The 23,489-nt window shown below is 37.7% G+C and overlaps 1 protein-coding gene across 2 annotated transcripts in view; it reads left to right on the forward strand.

Moving 5' to 3' along the window:
* NALCN (sodium leak channel, non-selective) overlaps window positions 1-23,489 on the forward strand; it is a 237,119-nt gene that overhangs the window by 164,437 nt on the left and 49,193 nt on the right. For both annotated transcript variants that reach the window (XM_026066533.1, XM_026066534.1), the window contains 2 exons: window positions 13,270-13,406; window positions 15,116-15,257. In XM_026066533.1, the coding sequence (XP_025922318.1) occupies window positions 13,270-13,406; window positions 15,116-15,257 (279 nt within the window). The remainder of the gene's footprint in view (window positions 1-13,269; window positions 13,407-15,115; window positions 15,258-23,489) is intronic.

Below are 23,489 nucleotides of genomic sequence, written 5' to 3' on the forward strand. Positions count from 1 at the left end.
GTTTCTAGATGCTCCATCCTCTGAAGTAAGGAACAATCCTGTAGCTCTCTGGAAGAAAGGAGAGGGTTTGCAAAGCGTTACTCATTGTCTTCATCAGAGTTGGATCCTTGAAAATCCATGCTATGTTTGCTTTTGGATTCATTTTTGTCACATAGATCTGCAACACCTTTTCTGAACTGGATCTTAGGCCCGTAGGAAGTTGTGGATCTTTGTACGCTTACAGAAAGTAGAGACCTGGCCCTCACATGTGATTCAATTCTCTGTTCAGTCTAAAGAAAAAGCAAGCAGCTTAGAAAGGTGAATTCATTAAATTTTTGTTGAGATTTTTAGGTACCAGAGTGTAAATAAGTCATTTATTTTCTGCCCAGGATTCAGAGGAGTACTTTTGACAGTTCCTCCATAACTGAGCAGTCACCCTTTTTTAAACATGACAGAAGATGAGGAAGCCTGCACGATTTTCCTGCATAAAATGCAATGAGTGAGAGCACCATTTCAGAATGAAGGGGGAATTCATACCCACATCTCCCTCTTTAAAGAAGCAATCCATCATCACAAGAATGCAAAGAGAACCATCCCTGTCTCCTGTGAAAGGGAACAGCAGAATTCAAGCTAAAATTTGATCAACAAATTTGTGTGGGAGAGAAGGCAGCCATGACAGCAAACTAACTTGTTTTTGTCTAGTCCAGCCAAGAAGGTTTCTGAAGTAGCTTGGAACAGTCACTGTGTCCTTCCTTTTACCAGTCATATAAGTTTGCCTCTGTGTGCCCTCAGGTTGAACTGACTTTCTCTGAATTTCCATACTGGAGCAATAATATAAAACTGCAGTAAATATAAAACTCGAGGATATCTGTGTTAAATACAGTGTACTTCCTCCGTTTAAAAACAAGCAAAGAAACAAAAATAACGAAAAGTAAGGGGCAGCTCATTCTTACAAAGATAAAGTCTCTCTTGTTTAAAGAGAGCTACTAGAGTGCAGCCTCATTTTTCTTGACTTCAGTTACATTTTCTCCGTGTTAAGGGTATTCGATTGCAAAACTTGGTCCAGGTGTTAGTTGCAAATAGTTGCTCAGATCTAAGGTATATAAATTGCCTTCTCACAGAATCTAGCAGAGCCCAATAATGAAAGTACAATTTTTAAGAGATGGCAGGTGCATATACACAACAGTGAAGTGCAAAACACAATTATCTGTTATCTTGGGGTTGATAGCTATCACAAAATCATGGAATCATAGAAAAGTCTAGGTTGGAAGGGACTTCTGGTGATTATCTAGTCCAAGCTCCTGTTGGTAGCAGAGCCTTAGATTAGGTTATCCAGGACCCTGTCAAGCTGAGTCTTAAATATTCCAGTGGGAGAGATTCCACCACTTCTCTGGGCAACCTGTTCTAATGGTTAGTTGTCTTTGTGGTGAAGAATTATTTTGTTCTATCTAGACAGAATTTTGCCTGAAGCAACTTGTGCCTGTTGCCTCTTGTCCTGTCTCCAAGTCTCCTTGTGAAGAGTGCACCTCCATCTTCCCTATAACTACCTTTTAGATAGTGGAACACCATGATTAGATCCCCCAGAGACTTCTCTCTGTAGTCTGAACAAGCCTAATTCCTCCGGTCTTTCTTCATCTCTCAAGTTCTCCAACCCCCTAATCATCTTTGTGGACCCCTGCTGGAGCCTCTCTAATTTTCCAGTCCCAGAGGCCTTGATAGCTACTTGAAGATTAGATCAAGTGCACAGTCTCACACATATTTAGCTGAATAAATTTAATGAACCAAATCCAATGACTGGATGTGATAATGGGGCTCTGAATAAAAGCACTGGTGTTACTGCAGATAAAATATATATATATATACTGTAGTTGAGATTTGCTTAGCAGCTACCTGATGGGCTAATTCTGCTGGGCTCATATGGAGACAATATGAGGTGGGACTCAGTTGCATAAACATCAACTGTCCCTCCTGGCCTCCAGCCGATATTTCTGAAAAGTGCTGGTCTTCCACAGATCCTCTGTGTATCTTCAAGCCTCATAGAGATGTCATAGATACCTCAGGATGTCTTAGACAGCATTGCACACCTGTATTTGGGCAACTAAATGCTCAGTTTCTTATCAACATAATATATTATACTCAGTGCTCCAAGTGTGCATCAGAAGCCTGGGAGGTTGATTCCTCTTTGCATAGCAGCACACAAATGCCAGTATAACTTCATATATGACTATAAAACAAACAGATACACCTTCTCTTTTGCTTTTCACTTTGGATAAAGAGCCACTTGAAAAATTAAAGGAAAAGAATCATCCAGAATAGAAACTGAATTCCCACTCAGTCATGTCACAATATTACTTTCCATATCACTAACCAAGATGCAATCTCAAACAGCAAGAGCCGTCTTTAGTACCCATTAGCCAAAGTAATTCAAGTGAAGGCATACTCTTTTAGGATCTGACTTCAGTTTCTGTTAAACCAGACCTCTATTTGTAGAAAACAGTTAGAAATACATGAACGAGGAGGTGACCACACCCACAAGATTCTTTACAAAAGGCACAGTTTTCTGTATTAGTTATCAATCGCCCTGCCGGCAAGGCCAAGAATAATGGGTCCATTAGCGCAGCCTCAGGTACTTGTGCTAGGGTATTTTTCCTCAGTGAAGAGACAGCACTGATCTGACGTAATGTTTCTTATGGCATATCTGAAGTATAATCTAGTAATCTAACTTATTCCTGAATACATATTTTTTTTATTTTACCCTGAGATAAACATAATTTTGTTGCATTCAGTGTGTAGAATGTACCTTTTGGAAAGCACTATAGTTTAAACTCAGTTAAACATTGTTTTTTGCTGATTAAATAGGCTTTTTCATTATACAATACATTCAGTAGTGGAAATGCAGTAGTGGAAATGCAACCAAATATGTTTCAGAAAGAATAAAAGGTTTTGTTGAAACAGTCGTTATATCTCACTAAATTTAAATTAACTGATGTCAAACTGCAGTCCTTTATTTCAAGAGAGTTTGTTCAAAACAGTTTGCAAAACAATGTTATCTTAAGATTTATAGAGTACTACATTTCTAACTAAAGATCTTTGTATGTTGGGAGCGCCAATGTTAAATACCAGTAAATTCTTAAGGCAACTCTGAAGTAATTTAGTATTCAGCTTTTTCAGCAGAGCTATTAAATGTTGTAATAGTTCCAAAAGACCTTCTTATGTTGACTAATAATATATGTAATGCATTTGTGTTGCAGCTTGCTGAAGTCAGTGCTGCTACTACTCTGCACATTAATTTGTTCCAGAGTATTTTTGTAATGGTTAAGTAGCATTTTTCAGAGTTTATCTCCTGTCCATGACATTTTTTTAATGTGATGATAAACAATCATATTTTGTCAACCTATCATCTGTAAAAAAAAATAAAAATATCCACATAGATTTAAAAAAAATTTTTTTTTTTAATTTCCCAAATGCATGTTTAAAACAATGTCATTGCTGCTCTGTTAGGTATAAATGTAAATAATAGTAAAAAAAAAGATATTTTAAGAAACAAGCTGAAGTTTTATTGTGTTCAACCTTCCTGGCTTCATTTCATTGTACTGTCTCATGTAGAACTTGTTTTCAGAAACACATAGTTCTTTTTAGTACCATATTAAGCATCTGTTGACAGCTGGATAAATAAATACCTTTCATCAGTTCTAGGTAGTTAGACATAGCATCCATTGCATGGACAATCACTGACAGAATAAGTTTATTACTGCTGTTTATTAAGTTGCTGCTGATGCTACCATTTCTTCATGTAATTTGTGACCTGTCCTTAGCCTTATCAGTAACATGATTTTATCCTCATCCAGCCGGAAAACATAGCCAGCTACTGCCAGACCATAGCCTTGAGGGATTATAAAAAAAAAAGGCTACAACAATTTGTCTATCCTCTAGCTGTAATACATTTTTGCAAAATGTTTGTCCAGCCTGTTCTGAAATGATAAAGGTTTCACCACCTTTCTGATCAGTCTATTCCAGAGTTTCACTGTCACTGTTAGCAAGATTTCTCTAATGTGCCTCATCCGAATAGTATTCTGTGTTGCAAATTAAGTGTTCTTGTCCTAGCTACAGTGATCATAATGAATAGATTAGACTTTTTGTGTTCATAGTGACCTTTTAAGTATTAGAAGATATTATTAAAGAAAGTCATTGATCAATGACAACAAAACGTTCCTTTACAGGGACACCTATAAACACTGCAATGCACCTAAAAAGATGTGTTGTTTATAGACATAGGTTTGCGTCGCCACAACCCAAAGAAGCTACATGCAACAACTCATGCAGCTGCATCACAATCTGCGACAAATATCACTCAGCATCTACACATAACTGCTTACATCTCTAACAGCAGTCACAAATTCATAGGAAACACATAGGCTGCTTTAGGAATATGCAATTAGGTCCACATAGCACAGGTATGTTCCCTACCATGCAGATGAAACTAAGCAGTAAATCAAGTTGGGTATGCTACATGTCCACATCAGTTTAATGGTGTTCTGTCCTGTGTCATTCCTCAGAGGATGCATAGATCAGCTTATACAAATCACATGGAATAAAGGTTTTGTGTATGTGGATCAAATTCCAGTCATCCTATACTTCAGTGTTAAGAAAATCTAGATCAAAGTCATATTATTAAGCTATAAGCAGAGCCACACAGGTCCCCTGCAGATTGAGTCTTTTATCCATATGACCTCACTGCCATTCTGCCTTTTTTATACCTCTCACAATGTCTATATCCCGATAGGAGGTTAAGATGATGAGTTCCTCAGTCACTCACAGCCTGGTTCTCTTGCTTGTCCTCAGCTCTTTTAAAATAAATGGGAGCTGCCTGTGGTCAGAACCTTTCAAAATCTTTTTCTAATTATCATCTCCCAGATTGGCTCTATTTTTCTGTGTACCCAACAGGGCAGATGAAGTTGTATGTCTTGACTACATGTAGGTAAGCACCATTTACTAAGCTGCCTCCATGAATCTTCCTTTGTGCAGGCTCTGTAATAGGCAAGCAAAGATTTAAGAGTCCCTGAGTGGCATTGCAGTGCTGCTTCCTTTGCTTCCTGCATGGAAGCATTCTTCTTGGTTGTAATGAATTTTACCATCCCTCTTGAAAATGAACACATTGTACTCAGTCAATATTGAATAATTCTGCTTGTACAAGGGAAGAATTCACGCATCTTGTACTTTTGTTCACTTGAAGATATCTTAGGTGCTTATTGTTCATCAGATATACAATTCTTAACAAATAACAGTGCCCAGTTTTGGAGAAGTCTTAGCAGTTTTCCCTGATGAAGTGGAGCGTGTAATGCATTGTTTTTTTATAATACTACACATTTGACATTTGGACAGCTAAAATTAAGTGAGATGAATGCCATCGCAGCTAATATGGCCTACATTCATCCTGCCTGACCCTGGGCATCACACATCTAACTTAAAGAATATCCTGGATTTAAGCCTCTTATTTAGTCAGTGAAAAAGAATAAGCATGTCCAAAAGCTGCAGTCAGCCTAAGATCTATCTGCACAGACCTCTAGAAGTGCCTCTCAGTCTTAGCTATGAAGGGACATGAAGACAACCATAACTTAAACACCTCGGGTAGGTATCTGAGTCTAAAGACAAGAAGTTTGAATCCGGTCTAGCAAGCACATTCCTTGGACCCTGATTAGAGATGGGACTACGCAGAATCTCAGATTTCATGTTTTGAAAATAGTGTAGTGTATCACTGTAAGAGGGGAAAGAAGCTTGGAAATACAGCTGAAGTGTAATTATATATAACAAAGTTTGCCTGGGTCTGTAGGCAGTATGAAGTAATGGGTCTGACAAATTCATCTTATTTATCTCAGTTAATCAAAGAGAAAATCTCTGACACCTTCAATTCCTGTTCTTTATTAAATAAATGAACTAAATCTTAGCAAAATTTTCCTAGAGGAATTTTGCAGCATTTGAATTGCAATCACATCGTGTCAGCAGCATTTCTTCCTGAGGGACTGATAGGAGCTACAATTACTGAAAGGAAGTTATTAAGAAAACACATTTGTGAAACCTTACTCAATATCTTATTAATTTGGAAGAATTCATGCAAAATTGAGGAATAAGTCATTTAAATGAACAGTTGGAAAATGGCAATTACAGCATCAAATAGTACTACATACAGCCTTGTGACACAAAAAAGTTATTTATAAAGAAAAGACATTGTGTGTATGAGAAATACATATGTAATCTTGCTCCTCCCTCTGTCAAGAACTTTTTCAGTTTGTTTTACCCTTGTGTTATCAACAGTACAGGCTCTACTGTGAATGCCAGCAACACTGTAATCAYATTTTTTGGTACATTTCACTGAAGATTCCCCAAGGCAGCACAGAATGTGGTTAAAATCAATGTAGGTTCTGTTTTACAGTCCCTACATAGGTGGGGGGGGGGGTTATTGCCTGCAATGTGCCCATTTATTCAGGTGAGCCCGAAGGGCAAAATTCATGACAGTAGACTAGACTAGATCTAGACTGTTAACTAAAAGAAGTCAAGAGAGCAAGCCCAAGTGCTAAACTCTTAGTGCATATTGCTTAACTGTTAACGCAGTGCTGGCTCTGTGCTGTATGTCCAGCTACTTTCTCCCAGAGGATACCGTGGTGTGGTTCAGGGAATATTTTACTCAGGGGACTGCTTCCAAAGGGAGCATTAACAAGGCCTCACCAGCTTTGATTCCTCTAAACTAGACAGTCCTCTAACACTGTCCAGCAAGCCTCACACCTTCATACAAGCTCACAAGCTCTTATATCTCTCAAAGCAGGAAATACACAGCCCAGATTTCGTGCTACGGAATTGCTTCTCAGGTGAATTGCACATAAAAGCTTCCATGTTGTTTTAGATGACTTGAAAAAAACATAGAAAAAAAATTACTGTGATTGTGTCTCAGGGCCACCACACGGAACCTAGCGGGAACTTAGAGCTGCACACTATGAAGTATGGTTGAAGTCATCTGACCTTAGGCTAGACTGACATTGGTAGTCTTTTATTTAGCGCTACACACACACCTAGTAAGATCTACACATCATAAATACTGCTTCTGGTGGAGCCTCTTGCAAGTGTTACTTTTATCCGGATGTAACAAATTCAACCTACTGGATTTTGTCAATATTTTTGGCCTTACATTTCAGGTGGTTTTTTTACCTTCTGTTTGTGAGGGTGCAGCTTGCTCGAACAAAATTGTACTTTTATTTATTTCTTTTTTACTGTTAATGGAACTGCAGTTGTAAATAACAGTAACTGAATGGCTGATTTGTCTTGAACTCTAACCCAGGTGCAGGTACAAAAATGTCCGTACAAATCGATGCCAAAGCTGAGTCTGGGCTGTAAAAGTTTGCCCATGCACGTACCTTCTTTTAGTGAAACTCATTCATATCCCAAAAACTTACCAGATCTGTATGGCTTGAGTAATAACAGAAAGGAAAATAAGTGGCTTATTTAATCTGCTTTTCTGATTTTTAATTGTTTGATTTACCTGTCATTTATTGCTAATTACTTGCATTTCTTTCAAAGTTGTTTTTGACAAGTTGAGGGTGATGGTAAATCTGAGAGTTCAGATAGGCAAAAAGTTCTGGAGAACTGTTGGATGGGTGCTGGTCTCAGTTTGTAATGTCTTTCATCCCTTCCTATATTTGCATCATGCTCAAAATGTTTTGTGTTGGAGCACATAGTACATCCTGCTAAGAGCATAACATAGATATTGTAATGTTACTTAATTCTTCAAAAAGAGCCCTTAAAGGAGATTTCCAGTAAAAAATGCGGGCAATATACTAAATAATAATAATTTAAAACTATCCTGTAGTGAGACCCCCTGAACTTCCTCAAAAGGTTTGAACTTTTCACACTCACCATGAAATTATTCTGGGCAGCTGGCCAGTTCCTAAATAAACTCTGTGTATTGGTAGTGAATTTTGAACATGATTGATCTCAGGCTGCTATGAAAACTGTCAGCTAAAATGAAGGAATTAGAGCATTGCAGTTAATTTTTCATAATCATGTTATTTCATTGAAATATTTACACAATGTTTAAGTGAATTTCACATACACTTGACTCAGACCACAGGAAAATTGCATCTTTCACTCTTTATATTTTCCATGGTATAGCTCTTCTTTGGTGATCAGAATTATATGGACAGAAAACAAAGCAAAACAAAAATTTAGGAAGGGTAGGTCTTATCCCTTCTGACATGGTTAAAACTGTTTATCCTTTGGCATGTTCTCACCATAGTGTCAATATCTTGGAAACTCAGTGACTGCATTAAATTTCAGCTTTCAGGCTGTTTTCCTTGTCAAGAACATTACTTTAATGGACGTTTCTGTCCCTGAATGCAAATTGGTGATGTGAACAGATACTTTAGTTAGCTCTCTGAACTGTTCTGGCCGTCAATATGTCTGTGTTCGTGTTACCTGACTGCAGAGCACTTCCACCTTCCAGGCTGTTAGCTGCCATCAGAGTCCATAATGAGACTTTGGCATGTGCAGACACTTCTCACACTTCTGCTTCTTTAGAAATGAGTGTAGGCTGCATGGCAGGTGTGAAACCATCCTGCATTTACCTGAAGCTTTGGTGTGCACTGTGGCCTGTCTCCTGTGGTAAACACAGAGACAGACTGGGGGAACGCAGCAGYTCTTGTAGTCAGTTCCTGCTGCTTGTCTCACTCCAATGCTTTAATGCTTTCTCAGTGACTCCAGGCATTGCTATCAAAGAAGTTGCAATACACACTTTAAAAGAACTTGCTACTTTCACCCTGACCAGACTGCAGTCAAAAAGATTAATATCTGTGTGACTAGAATATTACAGTGTTTCAAGATAAAAAGATTAAGAGCCACCATTTCTTGCCTTTGGTCTGGGGTTCTGTGTAACATTGCTTATATACCTGTGTGGCTCAAGTATTGCAATATACTGTATATTTAAAAAATTGTAAGTGATAACACTTCTTCATTTCTGAAACATGGATAAGAGGGCTTTCATAGCTGGCACAGGTGGGATGGTTTGTGAATAGTCTTGTGCTGTGGCTCTGTTGGTCTGGGCAAACCAGCATAGTTATGTGGGAGATGCCAACTTCTGCCAAGAAGGCTATTAACTCCAGTGATTGCTTTTTTGACCATTCCAACACAATTGTCTCACCACTGCTAGTCTGTGTTAGAGAGCTAACCCTACTCCTTGTTCTTGCTAGTCATTACCCTGCTGCCTCTTTTATTCTCCCCGTCTCTATCTCACTCTTCCACCATTCATGCCATTCTCTATATTTAGAACACCTGCTTAGAGATTCTCTTTGCTTTTAGGGGCCCAGATCTTAATTACACTAAATCTCCTTTTAGCAATCCCCCTTTTGTCTTACAAAGGCACATGTCTAATAAACGTGCTTCAAAGGCATGTTTATTTGTGCCCTGAAGTCACAAATAAATTTACAGCTGATGCTGCATTAAGTGATATGAATGAGATCATCCCACATTGATGCCCTGGGCTGTGCTGTAGGAGCGAATCAATAGAATGAAGCAGTTGATGCTAAGGCCACCACATTTTCAGTATATTCAGTTAGCAGGTTTGCTTCAGAATAAATTGAGTCTAATACTGTGGACTAAATGCCTCATCACACATGGGATTTGAAGCCATCCTAAGGACCAGCCATTGGTTTTGATCCTTAAGTCAGTCTTAGTCATTGGAGTGCATTTGCGAGTAACGGAAGTGGAGCTTGCCATTTTGTCTCCTCCGAAAGAAATCTGCTTTGCTCACCAAAACAGCTCACAAACCAAACTAGCACACAACAGGTGAGGAGGTTTGGGGGATTCACTTCAAACTGCTCCAAATCAAATGCAGACATGGCCATAATGTCTTTCTGAAAAAATCTAAATATGTTGATCTATTCACCAGTAAGTAAGACAGCTGTCTTTTGTACTCATCTTAGACAGTTACCTGAATCAGATCTGGGTTTCTTGATGCCAGGGGCCTTGTACTAAATGTATCATTCAAGCTACTGTGAACCAGTGGAATCCCAGACTAAGATTTCCTCTCCCTCACTCTCCACCATTTATGTATTATTTTGATGAGCTCTTCTGATCTAGGTTCAAGGCAGACAGCTGTACTGTCTTGTGCCTTTAACTCTGCCCTTGTAAACTTAAGCATGGTGGAAGTAGACGTAAATTCCTTTGCAGGAACCCTTCTAGGCCAGGCTGACAAAAGTTTGGTGAAAAGCTCCCAGTAGGCTTTTGGAGCTGGAAATCAAAAACCAAGCAGAGCGAATCAGGCCAGTGTACATTTCTTTTTCAATAATATTAATATTAATTTTAAAAAATCTGGAGAAAATGGCCTGATATTTTATTTTGGGTTAAGCAGTTGCTAAAGACGCTCTGCATTCATTGCAACATTTCAACATAATCCTGTACCTTTAAAAATATATATGCTTGTTATGCACTGAAGAAAGCTGAAATGTGAAGGATTTAAGCAGCAATACAAAACAGGATCTATGTCATGTGGAGCAACAATTACAACCTAAATGTGTAGAGAAGAACTCAGTGAAGCTAAACGCCTCGAGCTCCCCAATATGTAATATTATCACAGCATGAGTAATTGGAGATATTTTGTAGAATTGCTTTGAGTTCAGATTATTTTAAAGCCTATCTTGAATCATTCTCCTTTTTAGACAGGGGATATTGCTGTCGCCTTGCTTAGCTCTTCAGCTGTAATTTCCTGCTTCCAAGCTCTCACTAATCTGTGTGCTGCACTGAGACTTCAGACAGCGTTGCAAATCTATCATATGCCCTCTGTTCTGTGTACACTGACTTCTGTGTACAGGAGTCCGTAGCTATAACAGACATTTTCTGTCCATGTCAAAATCTACGTATTTGTGCAATGATTTCTTATTAAAATACCTAACTAGCAGAAACTGGCAACCTTCTTTTCCTCTAGAAATTACCTCTGAGGGGAAGGAGTGACACCTCCCCCCCACCAAAAAAAAAAGCTTTTCAACAATATAATGGTTCAGAAAAGCTGTGTTATATTATCTGATTCATTTCCTTGACAATGAAAAATTTCTTTCTGCAGTACTCTGGTATTTCAAGGGTTCCGTCTAGTCTGAATTTGAAATGATGAGGCACTTCCCTCCAGAGACCTCTCTGAAGAACTCATAGATTTCAATTTAAGGATATTAATCGTTATTCTCAGTCTAAAAATTCCCCTTCTTAATTTCATCCCCTTATTCCTATATTTAGAATAGGATAGATTTCTGTTAGATTCTTGAAATAATTTTGATTCAAATATTTCATTCATAATTTTACATATTTCTCCTTACCTTGTTATCAGTTCTGATAGATGAAGTATAAATATTGGGCTCCTTCAGTCTCTCTCTCCTTCCCCCCCCCCCCCNAAATATTGGGCTCCTTCAGTCTCTCTCTCCTTCCCCCCCCCCCCCAACAGTCAGTCTCTGTAAATCTCCGCTTGTTTTTATGGCTCGCTTCTGAACTATTTTGGCTGGTCAGTGTGAGGCTGGTAAARTGGTATTTGGAACTGAATGCATACCCCAGTATGGTCACTTCAGAGCAAAACAGTGAGGAGCTATTGACTTCTGTACCCATTTCTAAAAGTATATAATATCTAATCAACAGAGAGTGGTTGTGAGAATAGCCATTGACTGCTAATGTAATTGGTGCCCAAACTGGCCTTTTGACGCTGTGCTGAATTACAAGCTATTGTTTAGTTTCTGCTTTTATTCTTGCTCTAGAATTTTTTTTCAGTCTTTGTTATTTCCTGCCCCTATTTCTAAATTTGTCCATTTCCTTGTCCTCAGTGGTATTTGCAGCTCTTCACATTTTAATATCAAGTGAATTTTATTAATGTCATAATTTCTTCCTTTTAAGGACCATTAATGAAGCAATTAAATAGGACTGGACATAACACAGATTTATGCAATATTCCCCTTCTCTTCTGACTCAGGGCTTTACCATTAATCATTAGTCTTTGTTTGCAACCCTTCAAACAGTTCTTAGTCCACATGACAGTTCATATCCAACCAGCTATGAATTGATTTTCAATTTAAGCTGCCCTAAGGCTGGAAGTGATGGTGATGCTGATAGGATGACAGTGCAACAGCAAGGTTGTTCTATAGCATGCTGTGGGAGCAGGCATTACACTAGGCAGTGTGAATGAGAGTTAAAGCTCCATTTGACTTCCTGACCAGTTCACCCTGGTAAAAATCTATAGCTAATGTCTATCAGCAGTATTCCCGGTAGGTGCTGCTTGYGAAAATCTATTTTAAAATGTAAGCTTCTGAGCCTGTGTTCACAAGCAAATGGGAGAAAGAGAAATTAACTTTACATCTAAGCAACCTCAATTAGTTGTGTGCTTATTAAAATGGTATGCAATATTTGGACATATAGAAGTTAGTATATATTTAATGTTCAACTTCCCATTTAAAATAAACATATTTCACGACCAAACTTTTCTATTGTTAGTGACTCTTTTTGACTTAATATTTTGTTCTAATGACACAGCTGTATAAGGTAATCAGAATTCAGGAAGAGTATTTCCATATCATATCTTTTGTATAAGATATCATTAGGTGCATCCAGCATTTGTCTGTATATGTAGTTATATCTGCCTTTTTGAACTTTGTTGTGTGGCACTGTGGACCCTTATAAATGCCACATGCGTTATGTGATTTGCTGCAGCTCAGTATCTGAGTATGCTGATGTAGATGGATACTTTTGAGTCTTTTCTTACTACTTATGATATTCATCTAAATGTGATTTTCCTGATATCTCTGTGTTCTGAGAGCTGGATGCCTTTAAAATTTTAAATACTTGCTCTCCTTTTAAATGCTGTGCTCTGTTTGAATATCGAAGAGCTGTCAACATGTACAGAAAGATGTGCCTAATAAGAAAAGAGCAGGGATGTTTATTTCCCTGATAAAGTGTTAGGGAACTGTGAAGAAAACATAGAAATAAGCATATTGAATAAGACACTAATATGCTTCATATTTTAAAATGAAAATTATTAGCAATCTTCACATTTTATGACTTTCAAATAAAGGTATATGAAATTGTTTGGTATTTATCAGTTTCTAGCACAAGCCAACCCATAAACTCTTGAGTATCAAATTTACCCTCTGTAGTTCTTTGCTGCCATCTTCTGTTTCTTTAACTGATTGCCGTTATTGATCTTTGGATTCTGAAAAACAAGTCTGCAATACTACAGAGCAAAAATTTCTATCATTTCCTTCATTTCCTTTTTTTTAGCTAAAGCAAAGTGAGGCAAATGCAGATACAAAGGAGAAGCTTCCACTGCGTCTACGCATCTTCGAAAAATTTCCTAACAGGCCACAAATGGTGAAAATCTCCAAGCTTCCTTCAGATTTCACAGTTCCAAAAATAAGGTATTGAAATACTTCCTTTACTAATATGCTATAAATCTCTTTGATACTACAGAGCACCAAAAATATGTAATTGTTTTGCTTGTGGATTAAACAGATAATTCAGAAAATCAGAACTGAAACAGAATCAGATTAGAGTCCARAGCAGGTGACATTTTATTTTTATCCCATTTTATTTTCAAAAAGAAATTGTAGTGCTCTTTATGTCACACACAACTAGACTGACTGAAAGTGGTATAACTGACACAGGTAGAATATGATTAGAAAGTGCATTTTGTTCCTTCACTCCCATTTGGGTTTTAGATTCTTGGCTGAGGAAGTCAGCTAGCAGTCTAATCAGTTCTAATCAAGCTTTTTTAAGCTATGACCACCTGGCAACAAATCATTAGAATGGGTCACATAGGTCATCGGATAGCAGTTATGCCGAAATGTCCTGGACCCCTCTTTGGATCTGAACAGGTATCACTTTCCTGTAAAACATAGCTTACCAAAGGACCAGACCCCTGGTTGACCTCTAGATAGTCAGTTATAGTAAAATTATTCTTGACATGGTCCCAAGAGCAGATTCGAGCAATCTAAGGGCTGTTCCAGCACACAGAGGCTGCTAAAACTGAGAACATAGCCCAGGGCGGCCACACAGGCTTTGCCCATTCCAGTATCCCCAGTGAGCCCATACTGGGAGAGAGGATGGTGTAAAAGACGGCTCTCAGTGTTCTGTGTCTCCTCAGGTTACATGCATTTTGGTTAAACTCATAAGGAAGCTAATACAACTGCTTTGATTGGTTAGTGACATCTTAGCTGCATGAAAGGAATGATGCTGGACAGAAGGGTCAGAAAGAAAAAACTTCCACATTCTAAGGAGCAGTCACAGATATTTTATTTTTAGTTCCACAATACTGTTTAGCTATATACTGGGGGTGTTTCTCTCCTAGTCTTCATCTTTTATGGTATTTCTTTCTAATTGTGTTTTTCCCAAAATACTCTAGCCTAATATGTGATCTTGCTAACTACTGAAAAACTTCAAACAATCTCTAGCAAATCAGATCTTTAAATCTGAAGCAACTATACTTTGTGGAACTCTCTCTGCAGATAGAGATTAGTTATAACATAGTCAGTTTACACTGGGAATAGCTTGTCTCTACTAAACTTAAAACACAGCAAGATAAATGTACATTTCTTGTAAACAGAAATACTTCAAAGATTTAAACATGGTATATGTGATGCACAGAATTGCTAAACTGCTTAATATTGGCATTCAGAGCGGTTATATGAACAGATGTTTGAAATCTTGAAGAAATAATTTCTTGCAGAAAGTATGCTTCCTTTGGATTATATCAGCATTTGACTAGCATTGAAGTAACAGCTCACCAGGTAATGAACTCAAGAAGAGCAGAAAGCTGCAAAAGACACTTCAAATATTTAACATTTTAATTAGTAAATAAATAAAAGAATTATTATAAAACAGAACAAAACTTTTTGCTTCGAAGCTGCATGCAAGCCATCCACCTCACAATTCGGTTATGTATTTCTTTGACAGCTAAATTTAAGTTTAATCAGTTGTTGTTTCTGCAGTCTGTCCATCTATACCCCTATATATCTTTTGCTCGCGGTTTACACATCTTAGCACTAACAGGTTGTGGCACATTGCAAAAAAACAAATATTAATTCTTCCTGGGTTTTTAATCCATCGTTATCTTCTATTTGTTCACAAGGGAAAGTTTTATGAAGCAGTTTATTGACCGTCAGCAACAAGATACCAGCTGTTTGCTGCGAAGACTTCCTTCAGCATCTTCTTCCTCGTGTGACCACTCTAAAAGATCTGCAATTGAAGAAAACAAGTACATTGATCAAAAGGTAAATCGAGTGTTCAGAGCAGTATATGCCTTTCCTTAAGTATTGTGAGGAAAGACCTCTGATCCTGGAGTTTGTCAAATTACATAAAGCTCTGAACACAACCTAAGACAACTGAAGACAGGATAATGGGCTGTATTTAGTTTGGATGGTTAAACAGACATCACAGCAGATCGCCATTTGGTTTAAATTTTCCTATTTCCTTTGACTTCGAAATTCAGGATTTGATACATTTTTTTTTTAATGCATTCATCCTATGAACCTAATTCTTCAAAATATTCTTGCTGTGAGTCAGTCAGAGGTTAGTGGAAAATTAAAGTTCACATGGAATTTCTGAGCCGCTTGCTACCATTGTTACAATGTTGAAGGCACACTTCACTGAAGCGAGGTTTCTCTGTAATCACTGGAGATGAGTAAAAATCAAAAAATTATTCTAATTATTTAGAAGACATTAACCTCTCTCTAGGTCTGGGAGTCATTAGAAAACAGAGGCTGAACACATGCATTTGAGACCTGTTGTGTTAAATGCAGACAGTCTCCCAGCTGGACTGACATGGATAGTTGAATTTGAAAAATATCAGGACTGTTTGGAATGATGATGATAATGATACAGCAGCATAAGTAAAACTATGTGACTTCTGGCACCTTGCAAAACAACAGGGTCTGAAAAAAATAATCAGTGTGCTTCATGGAAGATATCGATTCCCCAGATTTCTAATGGTGTTTCCACTGATATCCCTTCTTGATGATTCACAGTATTGTGTCACTCATTAGTGACTTTCTAACCAGACAAAAGAACAGTCTTTCAGTTGATGACTAACAACATGGGGTTTGTAAATGCATTTAAAGTCACAAATCATGGACAAGGAAGAGAAAGAGGGTACGTGTTGTAGTTATGCAACACGTAGGTAGGCTTTCTTAGTATGTGGTTTGCAACTGTGTAACCCAAGACAACATTAATACAGGCAGGAAGCAGATCTAGGGAAAACAATACTTTTCTGGTATGAATGAGGAGAGCCAAATTGCAAAATACTGTTAATTTTCATTCCTRTTTCAATGCAAGCACTCATTTCTGTGGCCAGTGTGGCCAATACACTATAGTATCAGTAAACCAAAGCTGAACAGGAAGGCCCGAGAGGGAGGTCTGCAGTAAAATATTTTTTATCAAACAGGGAGGGCCATAGGAAAGAATCAAGCCTGTATGGACATTATCTGCTCCAAGAAGCGTAACAGAAACATTGGATAAGCCATTAACTGGCAAGCATAGGGGTCAGCAGAACTACACCAAATATTGCTAATGATGGATCTCCCACACTGTGCCAGGGAAATCAGAGTGCATCTCTACCATGTAATGGAGGGATAGAGACCTTAAACTTGTCCCAGCCACACAGATAAGTCCACAGTGTGCAAAGCACAGCTGTGCAACAATTCAGTAGATCTGTTTACATGAAGATTAAGCATATGAAATTGCAGCTTTAACTCCTGCTGTCTGCTGTTCACAGAAGTGAACCCTTATTGATTACGTTTAGATGAATACACAATAGTTTATTCAATGAGATCTTGCAATATGAAAATAGAATGCTGCATTCTTTTCAATTTTGCACTTCTCCCCCAGAACAAATATGCATGATCTGACTTTCATTTTTGAATTAAGTGTTTGGAAATTGCATTTGCGCTATTCAACTTGCCTTAAGCATGCACTTTTGTATTTCTATGCCTCAAAGGTAGAATCAGTGAAGAGTAATGTTTCTGATAAACTTAGCTTAAAACAAGGTATTTACACATTCTTATTATGAGGAAGAAAGCGCTAGGTAGGATTTTGTCAAAGTAATTACTCTAGCTTTCTGTAGTTACGGTTGCCATGGCAACCTCATTTTTGTATGAACAAATCTTCTTAAAAATGTCTTATCCTTAAARCAAGCTTGGAATGAATGGTTGTTTTTAAGTATAAACCTTGCATGCATGCTTTACTTTTCTTTGTCAAAAAGAAATCTGACCAAACATTTTACTAATGCCGGTGCCTAGTAGAATGCATTCTCACTACTCCTAATGACAGTATGATAACTTCAGAAACTTTTCACATCTTTTTTGTGTTGTAGTTGGGGAAGGAGCAGGGATTCTGCTGGCAGATCTGATTCTTTCATCCCTTTGTGGTGCCTGTAATGTGGCTAGCTTCTTCATTTCCTCCAGGATTTATATCAGCACTTCTGTGTTCAACACCTGCTGAAGTGGTAGACAGCACTTAATACATGTAGTTCCTTACTTTCACTTCAGCAATGTTCTTTTCTTTCTCTCTACAATATGCAGCTATATATGTGCTATTGTTTCTGTATTCAAAATCAGTCTGACACCTAATTCAAGATGACTGATAAAGCAAAACTTTCTTTGTTCTCTTATATAACAGATATAGTAAGTCTTTTCAGTATTGTAATTGCCTACTTCCTTGAAAAGATTTTTTTAGTTGTAAAAGGGAAGTTTAGTTTAACTGCATTACTTCATTTTTGGAGGTATTTAATCTTCTCAAAATAAATGAAAAGTGTATTTATTTGTATACATTTACTGATATATATTACTGTGACCATAATGGCAAGCAGATTAAAATTAGTTTGATCTTCAATATATGCCAAATCAAAAGAGCTTCCCAAAGCAGATATCTCTACTGTATTCCTTTTTTTTCCTACTTAAGTCTGCAAGCTCCAGAAGTTTTTCCAACTCTCCCAAATGGCTAAACTACTGTCAAAGTAATAAACTAACCAAAAACTAATATCAAAAGCCACTTTTAGATACCTTAATGCCCTTAATCTTTTATAAGGCTTCTCAGAGTTCCCTCTCAATGTGTGGAAAAAAATTAAGAAGTTAAAGGTGTGACTGGTTGGGTGGGGACAGACTGTGCCACGTTCATTCTTCTATATTCCATGCCAGCCAAGCCTGGGCCATCTCTGTTGTGTATGCTTGATAGGCAGCTTAGCATGATGCTTTGGTTGAACCATCTTTGACTATCTGCACCTGAATGTGTAAGACTGGGATTCTCTGGGGTTCTCTGAACTTAACACTGTGGGAAATGCCATGGCATCATGGACAGGGAAATTTTACTGAGAAAAATTAAAGAGAGAGGCTGACTCATAGTCAGGTGGCTAGGTGACTGAACTGGGATTGAGATGGTCATTCTTTGCTCTCTCCTTGAGGTTCTGCTGAGCAAATTTTCTTACACCTACTGATCTCTTCACTGAGCTTCTCCACTGCATGCTAAGATAGCCTATCCCACTGTAGTCTGCAGGCCATGACTTGAAGAGCCTTGGGTTTCATTAGGGTAAACAGTACTGGCAAGGTTGATGAGGCTGCCTCTCATGGAAGAGGCTGTTGTAGTAAAAGCATCCTAAAGATACTTTCTGGTGGAAGAAGGAAGACTGATAAGGAAAAGTGCCATGAGTAAACAGKGCCATTGTAAAATTCATGGAAAAAGTAGATTAAAGTAGGGAGGGGTTAAAACAGATGAAAAGTGGAAATTACAGTCATGGCATTAAATGAACATTGTAGATATGGGAGAAAGGAAATTTGCAGAGACAGAGAGGGAGGTTCTTTTTTACTTCACAGCTGTATGAAAATTACTCACAATATGCTGGGAAATTCCTTAGCTAACCAATATTTCAGCAAATTCTTGGACAGGAGAACTGGAAGAAATGTGTGTATGCAGATGAATTTTGTGTGAGTGGGTGGATGATAAGAAAGGAGGTTGGCAGAAAATGAAGACATCTCCTGTGGTGACCCTTATAAGAACTTGAGGAACGGTGACTGCAAGACTCGGGGGAAAAAAACTAAACAAATTTTAATGTTTACAACAAATCTGGTGTCCAGCAAGACTAGAATCAGAGGGACATAAAAACACGTCAGAATGCTGTCATAAGAGACATACAACTTTCAGCAGGCCTTGCTAAAAATTGTTTGAGGAGGACATTAATAAATTGATTACTTATCTTGGACCCAGCCCATCACTGTTAAATTATATTTCACAACAGACAGGTTCCTGAGATGAACTTTGAAAATGCCTATGGCACAATATGTACAGATACCCATGTGCATGTTTACAGCAATGGCACAGCAGGAGTGAATTAAAAAATAAAGCAAAACAGCTTCTAATATATCCATGTACTTTATAGATCAGACTTTGAGCATCTCCTATGTAACTGAAATGATATAAACAGGCCAGCCCCCTCATTTCTTCATTTGTAAGATTAATTGGATAGTAGAAAACATATTTTCTCTTTTCTATCCTCTTTATCATTCAGTTTCCTTTCCGTTTGCTCTCCCCTGTATGATTTTTGGTTTTGGCTGTGCAAGCAGTGAAGTTAGTAGCCTTTCTTGTTTCCTGTAGGAGCAAGATCCATAATTAACATCTAGCTCATATGAAAGCGCAACCTCCCATACTATATGCCTCTCCTGTTGATCTCATAGATAAAACAGAATGTAGCTGTATCATGAGAGGTCATGGACAGAAAGGGAGAGCTGATCTCTAAGGTAGCCAGATCCATGACCATGGAGGACTATGGATATTAATCAGAAGACATCACACTGGATTCTGCATTCTTTGGGGAGTCAGTGCACAGAAAAGAGCATCGAGGTATTCATGATGACCTGTGTTGCCTAGCAGACGGGCTGCTGAGCTTTGTACCGGATTTTTTAGGCTATTTGGCTCCACTCCCAGATATGATCCTCCTGATATCTATTAAAGTTAGATGGGATGGAATACAAACATCAACCCAATTATAAGCGCCATCCTGGAAGGGTTTGAGTACTTCGCTGGAGGTCAGCTCTCTTTGATTTATGTAGAAATCAGTGCTTCTCAGCGCCTCAGGGAAAGCTTATGATTTTGTCTGTTTACAATTTGACACACAAATTCAACACACAAGATTGACCACAACTTTTAATGCATGTTTGGTTAACATCATAGATACTCCATTTGTGAGCTGCTGAGACATGTCACCTATTCTTGATAAGATGTTGTTGCTTAATCTAGCAATTTGTTCCAGCATGTCTTTTTTTGATCTGTGCTCAGCTTCTTTCATTAACTATTCTGTTTCTTGCAAAAAGAACCACATATATTCTGAGAGTATTCTGAAAGTACTTTTCCTTGCAGAAAGTGTTTGTAATTGTCAGAGCTGAAATAGCCTTTCAGCTTTTCTAAGCATGCCTTTCAATAATGTAGACAGGGTGTCCCAAGATATCTTTCAGAAAGTCATCGGGAGAGAAGCCATGTTCATAAGCTTTATTTGTATTTGCTCATAAACTTTATTTGTATTTTTTCCTTCTTAAAAACAAAAAAAAGAGCAGTGATAGAATATTTTGCATAAATTGTCATTCCCAGAAGTGATTTTGTACTACTTTTTGTGATAATTAACTCATGTCCCAAATTAAGCAATCTCTTCTAAACTTAACTTTGGGCATTCTATTTTGCAAAGCAGAATATTGGCACAAAAAGTACAATAGCATTCTATCGTGCTTCTGATTATTATTTTCTCTAAGTAATTTGAAAGAATATTTTTATCACATTAATTTTGAATATAGCAGAAACTAGTAAAGTGAATAACAATATAATAAACATGAATTCCAAGCAGAAAAGGGCATTTACTTTTAAACAGTAATAAATACTGCATTCTTTCTGAAGTAATTTTTGCAGAACTTTGAGCATATATATCAAAAAAATTCATTCAAACTTTATCTTAATCTCCCTTTACTGAATATCTGAGTAGACCTCAGGCCTCCAATTTTAGTTACCTTACAAAGTTTGTTAATTAAACACAGCCAAGTGCTTCAGTCTTACGTATTTATGTCAGTCACAAAATACTGCCAAAATCTAGCTAACTATAACATTCAAAGAACCATTAAAACAATCTACCTGCTATAATGAGAATGGTTTATGAGTCAATCATTTTCTTGCTCATTACAGCCTTTATTTTCAAAAAAGATGATTTTTCTCCTCTGGCTTTTCTCTTCCAGATCTTTCTAATGAAGTTAATATATGAAAATGCAGTGAAGTATTTTAGTTTCTTTTTGGAAAATTAATTAGGAGATTCCTTTGTCTGTTATGCATTTTCAAAGTTTTTGTTTATTTTCAGATAAAACACGTGTAACAACGTGCCTATGCTTCTGTGTCTAAACAATCAACTTAAACACAAAACAGAAAAAAAGAAAGACAAACTTGTAAAGTACATTCTCTCATTAAAATGTCTTATCACGTACTCTTTTCCGCTGGTAATATTTTCCTTTTGTGACCATGCTTGCCTTCAGCAGTGAAGATAGAACTGCAGTAATAACAAGACGCTATTCTTGTCATGGTCTTTCTCTGGCTACTGATGATTTTAAATTGCTTTGTCACTCTTGCCTCTACACAGCGTGTTCAAAATTCTGCCTGGAAAAGACCAATATTCAATTACATTCCAAGAGAAAGGAAATGGGGTACTCTGCTGTTCTCAAAGTGCTGTAATTCAACACTTCTTTCCGGAATTAGCTTTCTACTTCATCACTTTTGCACTTAAAGCTTTCTAAGGTTTGGTACAAAGGCTGGGAAGAGGCATTAAAACACAAGGGGATGATCATACCCCTACTGTTTCTTCAATCAAACAGAATTCAGACACAGCAAAATTTTAAGGGCTGCTGTATTTTAGTGGAAAGGAACAAGTGTTTGTATGGAGTGAAGGGAGAGGCAAAATGGGTGACAGAAAAGCCCTTGTAGTTGACCCTTGTGCTCTCCCTTTTCCCTCAGGAAAACTCCTGCTCAGGATCCAGGACTCCTTCTCCAAGACCTTCAGTCTCACTCATCCAAACGCATTCACAAAAGCTGATTAAATATAGTCATGAACCCTTTGTTCTAGTGGAGGGAATTATATGCATGTACAACCAGAAGTAATGTTTCTCCCTGCTCCTCCAGCCCAAAGTACCTGAGTCTCAGAGTCAGCTTGGCCATTAGTCCTTGCTTCCACCCTGCTGTTGGCTGCTAGGAGTAACCTGCCTGGTACTTTTAACTAGCTTTTGCCATAGTTCTCCCTGGCTCCTGCTTCAAGTAAAGACAGAAAACAAAACAAAACAAACTTGTCCCATGTTGCACTTGCCAAAAATCTACCTGTTAGACCACTGAAAGTAAAAAAACTCAGACATGACAAAGAGGAAAACCCAGCCATACTACAAGAAGACATAAAAGAGAGGGATTCAGCTCTCTCCTGACTGAGATGATGGACTTTCATCGTTCCCCAGAAGTCTTTTGGGGTTTTATGAATATACTAATATTAACCTTGTTCACGTTCTCAGACTTACTTAAAAATGGTTCTTGGTTATGAAAGACCCTCCAAGAGGGTCAGTCACAAGAGCATGGCTTTCCTGAAGAAACAGGTAGCAACTGAGGGCTAGACAAGGAATTGAGGCTATTTCAGGAAAATGACTCCAAAGAGTTAAGGAGATTGTGCCCAATTCTCCTTCTACATGTCTGATTAAAAGCGACAGCCCTTGGCTCCTCATGGCACTTAGTTAGTAGACCACTTTCTTGACTGTTTAGTGAACTCATTTCTTATATAGAACAACCTTGCCAAGGGCCAGGTTTTCAAAGTCCAGATGAAAATAGTTAGTTTTACTTTGGGAGAGGAAAATGGATTAGGTGATCTCTAGAGGTCCTTTGTAATTGTATCTTTTATGATTCTGTAGGTATTAAGCAAGGTTTTCAAAAAAGCTTCAGAAATTTCCCACCAATTCCCTTAAGATTTAGACACTTAAACTATTTAAATTCTTTTGAAAATTTTGCTATGTACCTACCAGCAACTTGCAGTTTTTGTGCAGTCTGGCCTTCCACAGAGTCTGATCTCATCAAGCCAAAGATACATAGGCAGAATGCTGTTGAACAAATAATTATGTGTGCATTTGAGAGGCTGCCTAGAAAACTCTTACGGGCCAAAAATATTCTAAATTTTTGAAATGCTCAAACCTTAGCTGGTTTCTGCCCAAATAAATATTTCCTCGCTGTTTCTTAAAAATAACTCTAATATATTACTAAATGTACTGACTTTTCATATTATTCCTAGAAGCTGTGCATATTTAAATAATGATATGATATCTAACAGTCTGTTCTTTCAGCAAGGCTACATAAACCATCAGTTGACATCTAGCAAATTTCAAACTGAAACAGAAGCTTTGGATTTTTTTTCTTTGCTTGGCATATCTGGCATAGTACAGAAGAATTTTCCCATATGG

This window comes from Apteryx rowi, unplaced genomic scaffold (assembly GCF_003343035.1).
Source record: "Apteryx rowi isolate R43461 unplaced genomic scaffold, aptRow1 scaffold_242, whole genome shotgun sequence".
Taxonomy (NCBI): domain Eukaryota; kingdom Metazoa; phylum Chordata; class Aves; order Apterygiformes; family Apterygidae; genus Apteryx; species Apteryx rowi.